General features: G+C 51.8%; 1 protein-coding gene across 3 annotated transcripts in view; it reads right to left on the bottom strand.

Moving 5' to 3' along the window:
• Nucleotides 1-16,802, bottom strand: part of EPHB2 (EPH receptor B2) — a 121,211-nt gene that overhangs the window by 60,304 nt on the left and 44,105 nt on the right. For all 3 annotated transcript variants that reach the window (XM_014519749.2, XM_006023186.3, XM_014519750.1), the window contains exon 3: nucleotides 14,027-14,711. In XM_014519749.2, coding sequence (XP_014375235.1) covers nucleotides 14,027-14,711 — 685 coding nt within the window. The remainder of the gene's footprint in view (nucleotides 1-14,026; nucleotides 14,712-16,802) is intronic.

Genomic DNA, 16,802 nt, shown 5'->3' with positions numbered 1-16,802 from the left:
ATTTTGGGGATACGAAGAATGCTCAACAGCTAAACCCAAAATATTATTTTTCCCCCACAGGGAAGGAAATCTCATTCTAACATGAAATCAAGGGATAGATGGACCCACAAATTATGGGACTGTAAACCAGAGCTTTTTTTTTCCCAGCAAATTCAGGGAATCTTTGTGGACACTTCTGCTGCTTCTCAGCCGAAGTTTTCTATGGAGGCACGCCAGTCCTGAGAAACTTTTTCCGATGGAGGTTTTCTCAGCTTCAGAAACACTCGATCAAAGTGAGAGAGCACTGCACCCCAGCAGCTTTGCAGTTAGGGGATCAACAAGCGTATGGGAGACCCCGTTTCTTATCCATGTTCTACCTGAGTCCGGCAAAAGTTTCCTTCAGTCTGGGTCTCCCACATGCCCGCTGATTGCCCTGGTCATTGGGCTATTGGCTACTATACGGTGTGGCTTTTTCAAGCGCTCTTGTTGAAGCCGTCCTACTCTGTGCAGGTAGTTAAATACTGTTCCAGGTATCTGAACTCGCCCAGGTATTTCTGCATGGCACGGCACTGTCTATAGGTATTATAGATATCTATCCTATAGGTATTACAGCTTGTCTATAGGTATCACAGATACTTATTACAGTGTAGAGGGTCAGACATCTCTGCTTCTTCAGTGCTGCAGCTATTGATACCCTTTGTCCTGGAGCCCCTGCGCTGGGCTTGGCCTCCTTAGCAGCGTTTGGTACCCGTTTGCACAGGGACATGACTCCAGCTGCACTTCGCCAGAGCGAGAACAGGACCAGAGCAGTGGCAGGTCCTGGCACCTTTGGCAGAGTGCCTTGTCCAGCCCCTTCGCCACCGAGGCATGCAAGGAATCAGCACATAACCCAGTCGTGAACACGGCTCACGACTACGGCCCATTTCCTCTGCTCCGGCCTTGCTCGCTCTGCCACTAGGAAATGCATCGCACAAGGTCTCAGGAGTGTCCCATTACCATACACAAGAAATTCACGGCTCCGGTTCCCATAGCAACCATAATTCAGCCCCGTATGCGCACGGCACTCCCCGCTCCTGTCCGCAGCGATAGCTATACCGTGCAAGGGCAACGCGGGTAGCCTAGGACCGCTGTGGGGACCGGCCCCTCCCGGGAGTCACAGCCAACACGTCCCGACGGAGTCGCATCATTTCATCGACACAAACAGCCTTATCTCTTGCACTATGACCCCTGTACTCGATAGTGACTCCAGCCAAGCTAACAAATCCAGGTGCTGTTCTCTATAGTGGAACAAGCATGCATAGGAATTGCATGCACTGCTCTCTCCTACGTACGTAGACCTCATTTTTCTGCCATCCGATAAAAATATCACCCTAATGGTACTTATGAGACCCCGGCAGCAACAGGAGAGCAATGGGGGAGCAGCAGCTGGATCAGGAGCCCATGGGCTGTGAGTTGACCCTTCCCAGGCCGGGAGGGTCCAGGACTTATGTGAGAGGCAAGGATTTATTGGGCCAACTGCATGGTTGGGATATAAGACAGTATAAGTCCCTATTTCAAAACTCGGGCTATACTAAATAGAGTACTTCTCACCCAAGGTACTGGGAGAGGAGTTTACTTAGATCAGAGCAGTCTCCAAGTGCTTCTTTTCAACTCTGCCATTTCTCTTTTACTACCGGTGTCTACAAAGCACCTCGACTACAGGTACCTACAGAAATCCCAAGAGTCAGAATAATCTGACCTCTGATTTTTTCGTAGTTCATAGGCCCGCTAAAAGTCAATTAGTAATCCTTTGCTTGAAGAGGTCTCTCCTTGTCCAAAAGGAGGAACAGGAGTCACTCCTGTCCAAGGAGTCGTATAGGATTTTGGCACTGAACCACCCATATAGATAGATAAAAAACGAGGCAGCGTGTGTGTAGGAGCGGAAGACAAAACCAAGTGGAAAAACAGATGACAAAAGTGGCTCACTAGGGAAACCCCCCCAAACTAACCAGCCCTTTAAGGAACCAGAGAAGGAAGAGTCTGAGAAACCAGATAAGGCACGGGGCAAGGAAGAGAAAGAAAGACTTGTGGAAAGAGAAACCAGGAACCGGGCAAGGAAATGAAAGCGAACCTCGTGGGGCAGCTGGTGCCTCTGAGGATGTACAAGGCAGGGCGCCCGACAGACTGACCTGGACGGGAAGACGCCACGGTCCAGGCCAGGAAAGGACGGTTATGAGAACTGATCTCTCTAGAGGTGTCCTGCACTGGGGGCTAACACCGATGAAACCCTCGGGATTTCTTGGATTTGGCTGCACGTCAGAAGAAGAAAGTACCAAATTCCTCTGCTTCTGCCCATGCGACTGGGGGACGACTTGGATGTCATCCTCTGATGAGTTTTCAGGGTGGCTCTACAACAGGCAGAAATGGCTTCTTTACTCGCTGTCATCTGGAAATATACCTTGCTTTGCCTGAAACCTCTCTCCCAGGGGAAGATGCACTCCTTTATTCAGTGACCGGCAACCCCCTGGATAAGGACACACATCCACTGGAGCCCTTCCCAAAGGAACTGCTCCACCCATCGGTGAAGTTGGGGAGGTTTTGCTGTATTTGAATCCGCGCTCGGCTCGTTCGCACATAACGACTCGAACAGAGCAGCTGCATGGTTGTCCATACCCCATGAGCACAACTACGAACGCGAGACAGTCATAACAGAAAGAGCATGCTGGCACAGGTATGGCGTGCGGAGAGGACGGGTACCGTGGATGCAGAATCAGCTCGGCGGCTTTGGCCACAAAACCAGTACTGGAGAAGAGTTTCTCTTAATGTGTCTTGTGGTGGTTGTCAGGTCAACTGAGCATGGACTTGCAGGTCACGGGGCGGTGTTAGGACCACCAAATAATGGCAACTATTTGGAGAAGTTGGAACTAATACTCATCATTTTTGGCTGACCCTAGCCCTCTTCTCCGTCCTCAGGGGGCTGTGATGAATTCACACGCTTGATGGGATGGAGAGCAAACAATACAACAGGCAACCATCTGAACTGAGCACAGGATTTTTTGGCGATGACTGATCCAACCCCAGATTTATCACACGTGAATCCGCTGACTTATTCCAAAGTGATATTCCACTTTGTCAGTTCAAGGGACCATTGAATCCGATGCACTCAGTGCTTGATATGGTGAAGAAGGTGGGTTCGGCCATATCCACCGGCTGTGGACAATCCTATGACATCAAGACAGTATAACAGCTTGCAGGCCTACCTAACTCAAGTAAATCACTATAATCTTTGTGCTACACAGTCACTAAGTTCAGTGGGGTCCGTGGTATAACCGCCGCTTGAATGCAGTTACTTTCTTTTGCTTTCCGCAGTCACTGTTTGCTTTCTGTTGACTATCACCCTATCCCTGGAAGCGTGTTTTTGGCAGTAGCAGCTCCGAAACAGCCAGGCACAGACACTCCAAAGTCTGTCAGACAGAAGACAGAGTAACCGGGCAGATTTGATGACAGCTTTGTGTCATCATTAGGAAGGACTTTGCAAGCCCTGATAGACATTTAAAAACAGATCACAAAACAATCACCTGTACCCCAAGTGGAGGCAGGCTCCCTTCAGAACCAAATAGAAAAATTAGAAATGGCCTTTCACGTACAATTTTGGGACCAAATGCTTCAGCAGTTTCAAGGGACCGGCGTGCAATTACAGAGCACAGACGTTGACCTTAGCACAGCAGGTCACCGACTGCATTCCCTGGAGTCGTTTCTGGCTGCCCTGCAAGAAGAACTGGAGAAGTTTGCAATGAATGCTAAGGACGTGCTATGCCTGGCGCTGCCCCAGCTAATGGCAAGATGTTGTGACAGCGCCTACTGCTGCAGCTATCGCCTGTGCCACCCCAGAATTCACACCGGTGTACAAAACCGATGTATTTTATACCAGTATGCATGTCTTGTGTGTCTGGCCCCCCCCTGCAACCTATATTTAACCCCTTTCTATGGTACAGGTCATAATAATTACCCTGTTAGAATAATAAGGGCAGCTAGGCACTGCCCCCAGAAAAAGCTGATGAGAACTGAGTACTTAATTGCCCTTTGTATCTTGGAAAATCTTTTCCATAATCTTTACTCGTGCCCCTATAGCTTTGAGAGGCTGAGATAAAAGATAGTGCAGCAGTGAACAGTCTAATAAGAAATTTAGCTATTCATTAGCCAGCTACACAATCCTGAAGCAACTCCAATTTACTCAGGGAATCCCTATGGATCATGCCTGTTGATGTTAGAGATCTCCTACTAAGGGAGATGCTAGCATGCAGATTGCATGGGGTGGATAAATCAGAAGTGGTCCTCTACCCATTCCCCATCTCACTCGCTGGGTAAGTTGAGAGCTCACTGCAGTCAGCATGGCTCCCCTTTTCCTTATGACTTCTGCTGGAGAAATCTGAGATGGCAAGAATCGAAGAAGCACTTCTTTGGTGAGCCTTTCTATGTCTGTGGCTGGCTCTTGAGCTACTGTCTCTCTGCAAACTGGAGAAATGGGCTTGCATCAGGTGCAGGACACGGCAGGTGACAGTGCCTCTCTACCTGAACGGCTGTCACCGAGAAGGGGGAGAGCACCTTTTCTCTCTTGCTGCAGAGAGAAGGACACACACCTATGGCTGGAAGCTGCAGCAAAGTTGGTTCAGGTTGGAGATCAGGAAAAACTTCTTCACTGTCAGAACAGAGATGCCAGGGAAGCGGGGACTCTCCATCCCTGGAGGGTTCAAGGAGAGGCTGGACGGGCACTGGTGGGGGATGATCTGGGTGCAGCGATGCCCGTGCTCTGCTATGGGGATGTCCCAGGCTTCTGGGTGGTGCTGGTTGCCCCTGCTCCCCTTTCTGCTCCATGTGCCAGGGGGTTTAAGCCTTCCTCACAGGCACTGGGCGTTGGCTGCAGCTCTTTTGCAATGCTTATACAGAGGCATGGGTCCTGCAAGACATCATGACTGGGACTTGCTGTCTCCAAAGTACTATCAGGCAGCTGAAAAATGAGGCTTCTCTCTTTCGTTTTATGGCCTTGTCCTGGCAGAGACAGAGATGAGGAGGAGGCATTAGCTACTATATTCAGGTGATGCAGCTCAGAGCTAGAGCAGAAGTGGGGAAGAGGACAGTGGAAATCAAGCTCGAGGGGCAGTTTTCAAGCCGTGTAGTGTACGGACAAGAGGGCTGGAAAACATGTGAGCTTAAGGGAGGGAGCGAAGAAGCATGACATGGCTGCCAAGTCTGGACCGGCTCCTACTGCACAGGGTTAGAGAAATTTCTCATTCAGCCATCAGAGCCTTCCCTTTTCTTAGAGAAATACAAAAATCCCATGACGTCGCAGATAGGATCTCAGCAGTCTGAGCCGAGACGGAGTTACTTTGAGATCAATTATAGATTCTGCAGAGGGGATTGTGAAAGGAAGGTGCATCCTCATGCAGCCGGTCGGGAAAGAGCCTCTTCTCTTCATCTCTTTACAGCACGGAAGGGCAAACCGCTTTGCTTAGGAGGGCCAAGGCTGCAGGGATGGGGTGTCTGGGCTGCGGCTTTCTGGGGTGACAGCCCAGGATGGTGGGGCTTGCGAGACCAAACCCAGTGACTAGAAGCCTGAAGTAATGAGAGATGCGTGAGAGATGCACACAGACTGCTTTAGATGCACCTGTACGACTACTGCTTCAGGACAGACAGACAGACAAGGTATCTCCTTGTCTCAAGTTGAAGCAAGGGAAGTTGAGGTTGGATATTAGGAAAAACCTCTCTCACTAGGAGGGTAATAAAGCACTGGAAGAGGTTACCCAGAGAGGTGGTGGACTATCCATCCTTGGAGGCATTTAAGACCCAGATAGACAAAGCCTTGTCTGGGATGCTATAGTTGGGGCCGGTCCTGCTTGGAGCAGGGGGTTGGACTAGATGTGACCTCCCAAGGTCTCTTCCCACCCCCATTTTCTCTGATTCTCAGACCTGAAAGGATTCAAAGAGAGTTGCTGTTACTGAGAAGCCAAGGAAAAGCCTAGTGCTGGCCAGGTGAACGGCGTCTGGGATTGTGACCTGCTTTAGCAGGGACACACAGGTGGGCAAAGTGCTCGGAGCCCGCGGTACCTCTCACCTGCGGCAAAGAAGAGCAAACCAGGTGTCCTCCCTCCCTCACGTGGCAGTAGCAAGCTTTTAATGTAGACCTTACAGCTTCCTGTCAGCTCTCTGGTCATCCCCAGCTGTGCTAATGACTGGGGCTTCAGATACCCTCCAAGCACAGTTGACCCCTGCTAGTGATGGAGCTCCAACCACTCTCTGGGCGCAATGGGAGCAGGGCCAAGTGCCATCTGGGTGTCCTGAGGACAGTGCTAGCAGGGGCAGAGGCAAATGCCCTGCTATTAGGAGACATAGCAGCCAGCAGGGTCCAGTGAATCCTGAAGGATGGCTGACTTCAGCGAGTCCCAGGAGGAGAGGAAGCGGGAGGGCAACGGGGATGAGAACCTCTCTGCCCCAACCTCCTTCCTAGAGAGCCTCACAGACCGTCAGCACCAGGCTCCGCTCCTCCGCTCCCCTTTCCCCATTAACAAGTCCATGACATATGCTGCCAACATATGCTGCCTCCTCCACGGCAAAGCCCAGCCTGCCAGGCCGAGAGAAGGGGAGAAGGAAGAGGGCTGAAGGAAGGGACCGAGCGGAGGAGGAAGAAGGAAACGGGGGGGAGGAGGGGAAAGAGGGGCTGCGTGTCCTCTTTGTTTATGTAGCAGCAGGATTTGGGGAGCTGTTTCCACGGCCTGCACTCCTGGAGGCATGCGTCTGGGAAGGAGGGAGCAGAGCAGGAAGGGGCCAGGCCAGACAACCCAGCTAGGGCTTCCCAGACTGTCCGGGCAGGGACGGACACACGAGCCACCCTGGGAAGGACCTGGCCCCATCGCGAGGGGCTGACCCAAGGAGATCAGGGCCCGGGCCTCTCTGTTGGCTACGGAGATGGATCTCAGACGTTCCTGGAAGAGACGGGCAGGGGCTGGCCCTTGGTCCAAGGCCAGGAAAAGCAGGAAAAAGGGAGCGCGAGAGGAGAGTTGTAGGTCACGGAGGACTGGAGATGAAGGGATGCAAGATCCTTGGGGGGCTGCGAGTCAGCCTGGGATTTCCCTGGCTACGTGTGAGGTCGGCAGGGGAGGCCGGGTGCCAGGAGGGGATGTCTGGGGGCGAGGGGTTAGATGGGGCGCCAGGCTGGAATTCCCCATTTCCATCTCTTCTCTGTACTGGGTCTCTGAGGTAGCCTAGAAGCTGTTCCCCTGCCCGCTACCTCCCTCCTGCAGCCCCATTAGCATACCAGAGAGTCCCCTTGATTTACTGCTAGCTGCGATTCCTGCCCAAAACGTACCAAAGCCCTTCCTAGGAATCCTCGACGTGGAAACAAGCCCGTCAGTGCCAGGCAGCTTGGCACGCAACAGGATAGACCGGGCCAAGGAAAGCTCCCAGACCTTTGCCGAGAGAGGTAGCGAGTTGCGTTAGCCTGAAGTCAGGGTAGAGATGCACGTTGTAGACTAACTAAATCAGAGTTTGCACGAGTCCAAGCTCATGTCCTGTGTAGCAAGACTGCAGTCCAGGTCAGTCGTCTGAGCCTGGTGCCATCCTGCCTCGGGGCACTAGATCTGTGAGTGAAGGGGCCGTGGGAGCCTGCAGATGGACAAAAGCATCCTCCTGAGCTAAATCAGAGTTTGCACGAGTCCAAGCTCATGTCCTGTGTAGCAAGACTGCAGTCCAGGTCAGTCGTCTGAGCCTGGTGCCATCCTGCCTCGGGGCACTAGATCTGTGAGTGAAGGGGCCGTGGGAGCCTGCAGATGGACAAAAGCATCCTCCTGAGAGATGGATGGATGCTGCCGCTGGGCTCTGGGCATGGTCATGCTCCAGCGCAGGAGTCCAGGCCTTTGCAAGGAAAGCCTTCAGAGCGGATGCTCCAGCGCAGGAGTCCAGGCCTTTGCAAGGAAAGCCTTCGGAGCGGCTCCCTGCCTGCCAGACGCAGCTTGGCCTGGTCTCGCTTTCCCCTCGGCAGCTTCACCGGGAGCCCCGACAGCACAAGAGAAGAGACGCTCTTGTCCCCTTGCTGACACTTTGGTTGCCAACCCATCCAACTAGCACGCAGAACCCGGATGTTGTGTCCCTCCACCATGCCACTATCCCCCTCTCTTAGCCTTGCCCCATCCTGAGCTCAGCAGAGGTCACGTGTGAGCAGCGTGGTGGAAAGCACTAACTCCTACATGTGGCTGGCAGGTTTTCTCACGTTCCCAGAGATGGGAGGAAATCTGGGCCCCTGCCGAAAGGCAAAACAAAAGCAAATAAAAGCTGTCCTTCGGCGGGAAGTACTATCAGATGGTCTGGGCAGCCTGGAAGAGACCCAGCCCGCAGAGGTGGGGGGCTCAGCTCCCCTGAACTACACTGTTCATGCATTGCAATTTGAAGATGCAACTTGAATGATTAAAAGGCCCCAAATGATGCTATAAAGAGTGGGAGAAAGTTGCTGGCTTTCTCCGCTGGCTTTTCATCTAACTAATACAGAGCAAGCCAGCTCGAGGCAATGTGCAGGAGGGATATTTATTGAGGAAGTTCATGCATCTAACAGCTTAAGCTCTTCTAAGCTTGCAGCCATGGCACAAAAGGATTTGGGAGCAGTTAACAATTCTGTGTGGTTAAGAGATTTTCATTTCACTCGGCCTCGCTATCCAATCCTGCAGGGCCCTGCAGGGGCTGGCTGCCTGATTCATTCACTTCCCTGCTTCTTTCCCGTGATGTTTGTAAGGGCCTCATTACCATGATGTATAAGACGTGCTCCCTATGTCACCCCCACACATCGCTGCCTTCTTGTGCCGAGACGCTCATTCCCGGCCTTCCCTTCCTTGCTGCTTTCTCCTCCTCTTCGCTGTCTGTTCCTCCATAGTTTCTCCCATCCCTGCTTGCTTTGTCTGGGCTGCTTCATCTCCCCTTGCAGTGTATTAAGTGCATCTCCGTCTCTGCCTCTCTCTTTCACTGGCTCTGCCCTGGGATGGCAGGGGCAGAGCTATTGTTGTGCTCTCTGCTAAGGCTATTTATACCACGCTGAAATCAAATGCTCCCTTGGGTTGTGGTGTTGTGCTGCTGCTCAGAAAGGGCTGATGGCTGGATGCTGCCTTCAGGGTGCCAGGCCAGAAGCAGCTGCATTTTGACACCAATGCCACTGGATAAAATGCAGGTGCTTCTGGCCTGGCACGGTGCCCTCCAGGACCAGGGCTCATGAATGGGAGTGAGGGGACACAGCTACCCGACATCCTCTTCGGGTGGCATGGGGCTTCCTGGCTTGTGCCAACAGTTTAATAGTCTCAGTGTTTATATGCACAGCAGAGACAGATCTTGGGATGGGGATTGGGGGAGTTTTTTTCCCCTCCTTTTGGTACAGAGAGCATCTAGTACAGTGGGGCCCTGAACTAGGGGTCAGGCAAGGGTCCTTAGGGGATCTCTGCACTTCCAGGGGGCATTACTCTCCAGAGTTTCGTACTGGAGAAGCTCTTAAACCCCTGGGTAGATCAGTGCTCAGCCAGACACTGCCTTGCATTCTGGTTATGGCTGCAGTCACCTGCCTGGTCAACATGGGCACAGGCTGGGGGTGCTTTCTTGTAGGGCACATGCAGCACATTTCTCCCCTCTCCAATAAAGATCCCATTGCCTTGCGGAGTAGGGCCATGCCTCCACAGAGGAAACATGGTTATAGTGCGACTCTGACCATGCACACGCACGGGAGGTCGTGGCACTGCTGCAGATGGCTGTGTTCTCCTTATTGCATACAGGGCCCTGGGCAGAAACCTAGGACGTCGTCAACCTGGTCTCGAAAGCTCAACAGCAAAATAGGCTCTAGGATAGTTGTACACGATACATCATCATCATCATCATCAGGACTTGGAAGGAAGATGTTTGCCCCCGCTAAGTAGTGATGTGCTCGGCAGGTGATGTGCTCGCCAGGTGTGGGTACTGGCAGGGGTGGGTTCTAGATGCAGCTTGCACATATTTGTACAAGTAGCCGGTTCCAGCTATGTCCAGGGGTACAATGGTACAGGCACCCCCCCCTTTGGTTTCTGCTCCACCCAAACTTTAAAAACAACTGTCTGGCACCGGCAGCAGCATTTCTATTCAGGCACCAGTGACAGAGTCAATTAACTAATTAAAGTCTGTGGCTACTGCGTATTTACACTACTGATTTCCAGCAACAAGAGAATCACCTGGGAAGTTGTTATCTTCTCTCCCTGTTAAGAACATATGCCTTATCCTAAAGTGAATTAATCTGGCTTCAGCTTCCAGACATTTGGGTCTTGTCATCCCTTTGTCTGCCAGAGGCTCTAGGATCAAATCTCTGTTCTCCAAGTAGGCATGTAAAGATACTCTAGGCTTCCCACAACCCTTTCTTTCAGCAACTAATAAAATTGAGTCTTTTGCAACCAGGAACTTTAACCAATCCTGTAATCTTTTTTGCAGCTCTTATCTGAACCCTTTCCAATTTATGAACATGCCTTTTTTGGGATTGTGGCCACCGGAAAGGCACACAGGGCTCCAGTAGCAATCACACCTGTGTCAAATACAGGACGTCACCTCCTCCACCTCCATAAACCTGAACCGATGCACCCAAGGCATCAGGCTTTTGGCTGCAATGTTAGACTGCTAGCTCATATTCAGCTGATTATCCACTATAACACAAAGCCCTTCTCAGGGTCACTGCTCTCTAGGAGTATTTACCTTCTTTCTTTGTTCCTGGTGCATGACTTTATATTGGGCCAGACTGAGGGAAACACATATGGTTTGCTTGTGCCCAGCTGACCAAATCACCCGACTCGCTCACTATCAGTGACCTGTCCTTTTATTTGTTAGCAGCCTGCAAGCTTACATCTCCAAACTTTACTGGTAATGATTTGATGTCTGCTTCCAGGTCATGGATAAATATGTTAACTAAGCCTAAAGACAAGAACTGTCATATGGGCATCCAGACACTTTCATTCAATGATCATTCTCATTTTTCTATTATATTTCAAGACTATTTTCAATGCGTTTAATATGTACCACATTGACTTTGAATCTTCCTAGGTTCCGAGGCCAAGGGACGTGCTGTATCGATGCTGACAGAAGCCTGCACATCAGATCTGTATCAGCCAAACTTGTAATCGCACCGATAAAGACATCCAGTTTGTCTGACATCCATTTTCAACAACCCGATGTTGACTGGTGTTAAGTGTATTACTTTACTTGAGCAATCAGGACTTGTGGCAGAGGTGATATCTTTTATTAGACCAACAAAATTTTTGCAAAAGTTCTTTAATTGCAAGCTTTGGGGTGCAAACACCCTTCATCAGGCATTGGAGAAAAGATTGTAAAAGTTCTCCTAAATAGAAATGGAAGTTCATAGGAGAGTTGAAGGTGGTAAAATCTCCTGTTTGGAAAAGTGCATTTTATATGCAGATTAGGCTAAAAAAAAAGTTGGAGTAATCCTAGATGTTATTCCTTACTTTACTTGAATTCCTTATTAATTTAGTCCTGTATTAGCTATTCTGTAATTTAGCCTGGATCAGTAGAAGGCTGTCAGTTTTATAATTAGTTAAGGTGTCCTGTTTAGCCTTTTTAAACACTAGCAGAAACCCAGCCTTGTTCCAGACCTCTGAAATATCCCAATCTTCCAAAGTGTGTTGAAAATGAATATCAAGGATCCAGAAAGCTCACTGCCCAGCTCTTCTCAAACTGCTAGTTGTATATTATCTGAGCTTGGTTATTGAAGAATGCTTATCTTTAGTAGCTGGTATTTAACATTTTCTTGAATTACTGTTGAAATGTAAGGCATTTTAGACTCATCCTGTGACTCAACTACATCAGCCTTTTCCCAAATACATAAAAGAAATATTTACTGAATATTTTTGCTGCTTCCGCAGTGTTACGGATGATTCCAGGATTTCCATCTGGTGATGGACTATGTCAGTGCGGGTCCCATTCTCCAGTTCCTCCCTCCCCTCCGTCTTTGTCTGTGCAGGAAGAATAGTGCTCCTTATTTTCCTCCCCTTTGATTCTTTTCCTTTCTATTTCTCGCTGACCCCAGTGTGTTGTGAATCCAATTAGACCCACAGTAGGGATCACAGTTGCATGGCATTCGGCCATTATCCAGACCGAGCATGCTCAATGCTTCTCCGAGCCATGGGAGATGTCAAGCCTCTTCTATACGTAATTCTGGACTGCACCGGAGCTAGTGGAGATGGGAAGGGGGCAGGGGAGGCTGGAGTGCCAGACAGATGGGGTTTGGGACACATTTTCCCTATGAGTTCAGTAATCTGAAAAGCCCCCCAAAGTGCTGATCTGCAATGGAGACTGCCAGGAAAGGCAAGGGTGCTCTCCAGGCACTCGGGACTAGCAGGTGTTGGATGGAAGATATCCCTCCTGTGTTTTAGCCCCTATAGATGAGTGGCCAGAGCCCCTTCACCAAGAGATGTTAACCCCCACACCACAACACAGGCATCCTCCCTACCCCTTGACCACACTCCTCACTGCTCCTCCTATTTAACAGTCATGGGAAGAAGTGGAAATGCAGAAGTATCTGCCTCATTGAGAACACAAACCCAGGGCCATCCACTGAGCTTCGCACACTCTGGCTTGACCTCCTGGTCCCACATCCTTCCCTCTCAGGGCTGCCCAGGAGGTCATCTCCAAAAGGAAACATTGGAGGAAGCACTGGGTAGTGCCTGGCTTGTGGGCTGGCAGTTAAGAGACTATCCAGGGAAGTCAGAGACATGGAAGCTCAAACTCTCTTGGGGGTCTTTGGCTCCGGAGGCAAGTGGCTTAACCACTCAGTCTTCGGAGCTAAAACATGGGAGCCATCTCCTTCTCCATTTTTATCCAAAACCTGAATAAAGGTAGACATATACGCGAGCTATGTGTATACATATATAGCCATGTATGCATATAGTCTACCAGCACAGTGGTACATCTCCAGAGCATGAAGTAGAGGCAAAAAATATCCAGGTAGGTGGCTAGAAAACTCCCCTTTAGATGCTCAGAGGGAAATGGGATTCCACTCTTTGTTCAAAGTTAGTGTGGGACTCCTGGGATCACTAACTCCATGGTGGGAGTGAAGAAGACAGGGCTCGCGATGGCCTGGTAGGAAACGCAGCTCTGCATGGATCCCACAGGTTACCGAAGCGCTTAGCTGTAGTGCGGCACAGTACAACTGCCTTCTGTGGGCTGCCCTACACCAGTGGTCCATCCATGGACTGCTGGGGGTCCGCAGCCTATGTTTAAGGGGTCTGTGAAAAGTGATTAGGATCAAACATATGTGAATCTCCACACTTACAATTCAAAGGGTCTGGACCCCCAGTTGAAACTTCCAAGGGGGTTCGCAAATAAAAAAAAAGGTTGACAGCCACTGCCCTAGACACCTGCTCCTCTGCCAGGGGTGCACTGGACAGAAGATAAATAGCTGGCTCCCGTGCTGCCCAGCCCTGATGCTCCATGACCCAGGTTCCTTTAAAGGCTTGCTTTTTATCAAGATGAGGCAAATTCCTGTACCATTGACTAAGGCTAAGATTGGCCACTGAGCCCATTTCCAAGAACTTTCCTGCTGCACCCTCGGACAATGGAGAAGGGCTGCTCCAGCCCGACCCCCGGCAAACCCAAGGGAAGGCCTGTGGATGCAGCCAGTATTTCAGCTACGGTAGTGCATAACAGCCATCCTCAATCTTGTGTGCGAGTCTAAGTGCACGTGGAGCTCAGGCTGGATCAGGCTCCTTGCGCTCTGTCCAGCTGTGGACAAGCAGCCCCAAGAAGATTCCCACTATAAATACAGGAACCAGGGTGCTGGGAAATCAGAAGCAACAAAGAAATGCAGAGGCACATTCACAGACAGACACAGCAAAGCCAACGGGTGCCCCGGAGTCACTAATACCACATGGCAGGGAGCCGTGCTAGATCAACACTTTCTTCCCATGAGCAGCACCATGCAGAGGCACTGTCAAATGCCGGGGCCCACCACAACGCAAGCACAGCTTGCCATGCGGAGAACAAAGAACAAGAGACAATAAGAAATGGTTACCTCTGCAGACGGTCCCGTTCTCCACCGACTCGTAGCCAGCCTTGCACATGCATCGCCCAATGGGCACCAGCCACTCCCCGTCCCCGTTACAGTACAGCTTAATGGGGACGTCCACCTCCTCCGCGTTGTTGATGCACGTCCCCCTGGCTGCCACCAGCGAAGTACTCTCTGCTCCCGAGAGCGTCTCCTGAAACACCGCCCCGTTCTGCACCACGCGGGGACACTTGCGGTAGAAGACCCTGACGGCAATCAGAGACATGCAGCCCCCGTAGTCCTGGAAGGCGAGATAGAATCCGTTCTTGGAGACGGGCCCAAAGCTCCGCACCTCCGTGTTGATCTTCATCACCCGGCCACCTAGGTCCACCTGGGAGAAGCTCTCGTCGGCTGCAATGGTGTCCACCTTCATCCAGGGATTCTCCATCCACTTGGGAAAAGTCTTGGTGGCCGAGTCAAAGTCTGACTCATAGTAGTAGAGATTAAAGGTCTCCTTGCAAGATCCGGGAACGTTGGGAATACTGCTACAGTCCCGGACAGAAAACTTCATTTCCACATGGATGCGATGCCCCCCTCTCCTCCGGATATACTTGGTCCGGAGCCAGTTATTCTGACTGGACTCAAAGACATTGCACACCTGGTACGTACGGATCGTGTTCATGTTCTCGTCGTATCCGCTCACCTCTTCCCACTGCAGATGGGATACAAAGAGTCACTGGGACACAAAGAGGCATTGTATTTACAGTTATTGAGAGGCAGGGTGAGACCAGACCGATGTCCCTGCCCGGGGGCACTGCCCTGCCTCCCCCCATCCTCTCCCGGGCCGAAGCTCCACCCTGCAGCAATGGCCAAAATGCTTCCTACACTGCTGCAGTCCACTCCGGACTTGTCTCCTGAACCAGTGCCCTCCCCTCCACATGTGCCCCCACCCCTCTCCACCTCTCGCACTACAGGGATCTATTTTTCTAGGGCACGCTTCTAGACCTCACCGGCTCTTGCCTGCCATGGAAATGCTGTCTGGTCCTTCTGTTTGTTGTGCCAACCCACAAGAATTAATAAGAAACACACGCCCTGATTGCCAGAGAAGACCCGTTCATGGTCATCAGGGGCCTGTCTGCCCAGCAGCGCGCGTCTCATCTTCGAAGGGTTGAATAGGTCCCTCTGTGCTGCCCCTGGGAGCTGCCACTGAAGTGGTTCCAGGCTCATCCGGTCTTTGCATGCAACTCATCATGTACTGTCCTGATCTTCCAAGAGCCATATTGCTGGGCCCGCTCTCGGTGCCAGCCATGTGCAGAGGGCACGCGGTAGACCTGCTTTCCAAATGCTTGCTGGTCCCGACTAGCACAGCCCCGAGGGACAGGGAGAAGGGAACGGAGCTGGAGACTATGTTTTATGGATGGTCCTGGTTTGTGTAAGGAGGGATGTGGCAACGGCATCTTACTATTTCAAACTGTGTATTGAATTCAATATTTACAAGCGTGGCATAGGTTCGAGCCAGGCGGACAAGTGCTGGCAGCTGAGCAAGGGAGCTGGCTGGAAAGCAACAGCCCATTGCACGCAGCCTCCGAGATGTCAGCACTTGGGACCAAACCCCAAACTTTTCAAACACCTTCGCCACCTGCCCTAGGTCCTTCCAGCAAGCCATGCACAAGTTTCTGGGAAAGGCAGCGGGAGTCCCCCGGAGACCTTCCCTCGCCCTGCACCCGAGCTCCGGGAGCCTGGACACCCACCCACTCAGTGGCCGGCTCCTGGGCCGGACTGGGGGGCGGCAGGGGTGGGGCAAGAGGGGCTTGTTTGGAGTTGCTGACACCACAGGACGGACTAATCCCTTCAGTGCCCCACTCCAAAGCTCCCTTTTCTCAGCTGCGAGAGAGTCACCCCTCGTCTCAGCCCCGGCGCTTCCTCAGAGCTTAATTAGAATCCTCTCCCTTTCTCCTCACTCTCTAATTAACATGCTGGGGACTCAAAAGAATAAGGCAGCACAATAATACACGGAGACGGCCTCCAACAGGCCTGGGCCTCATTACTGAGTGGGCCGGGAGAGCAGGGAGCAGGGTTCGCTTTAGATATGGAAAACTGCAAACAAGGAAGGCTGGGCAAGGAGAGAAAAAGACTTGACCTCTGCCCCCCGCCTATTGAGAGCCCATCATTTCCCTTTGGCAGGCAATGGGGCAGGCTGGGCCCAGGCCTAGTGGAGTGGGTGAAGCCTTTGCAAGCCTCCCCGGCTAATAGCCATTATTATGATGATTTCGACAGCGCTGCGTGCCGTAGCGGGCCTCGGCACAACCTGGCCCCGCTCCGGGCTCGCCAGGGGGAGGGGGAGCTGGTCTAACGCAGTTTAATCTTCGCCGTGGCGGGAGGCTTTTCTTGATGCAGTCTATTCTTGGAGGCTCGGTCTCAGGCTTCCCGTCCAGGGCTCCCTGGCGGAGGGCCAGGCACACCCGGAGCGGGGTAGCAGGGAAGGGCCTGCGCCTGTCAGCCAGGGAGTGTGAAATCCAAAGAAACGTCTTCATTTTGCTCTTTCCAGACTCCATTCAGGGTCGGGAGTGGGTGGAAGGGGGGTGCGGGGGGAGTGCATGTGCCCATTATTCCTTTCCCTGCAAAACAAAACTAGCTCAATGAAAACCGGGAGGTCAGGGCTGCATGGTGAACCCAGCTCGAGGCTGCCGGGCCAGGAGGCGCCTGCAGCTGCTGTGTGCTCTGGCTCTTTTGCCAAGCCCACTCCTTTGACCCCTGTCTCTCCATCTTTCCCTCACTATCCCCCTCTCTTAACCCTGCAAGC

This window comes from Alligator sinensis, unplaced genomic scaffold (assembly GCF_000455745.1).
Source record: "Alligator sinensis unplaced genomic scaffold, ASM45574v1 scaffold512_1, whole genome shotgun sequence".
NCBI lineage: Eukaryota > Metazoa > Chordata > Crocodylia > Alligatoridae > Alligator > Alligator sinensis.
This window is presented reverse-complemented; position numbering and strand designations above follow the sequence as displayed.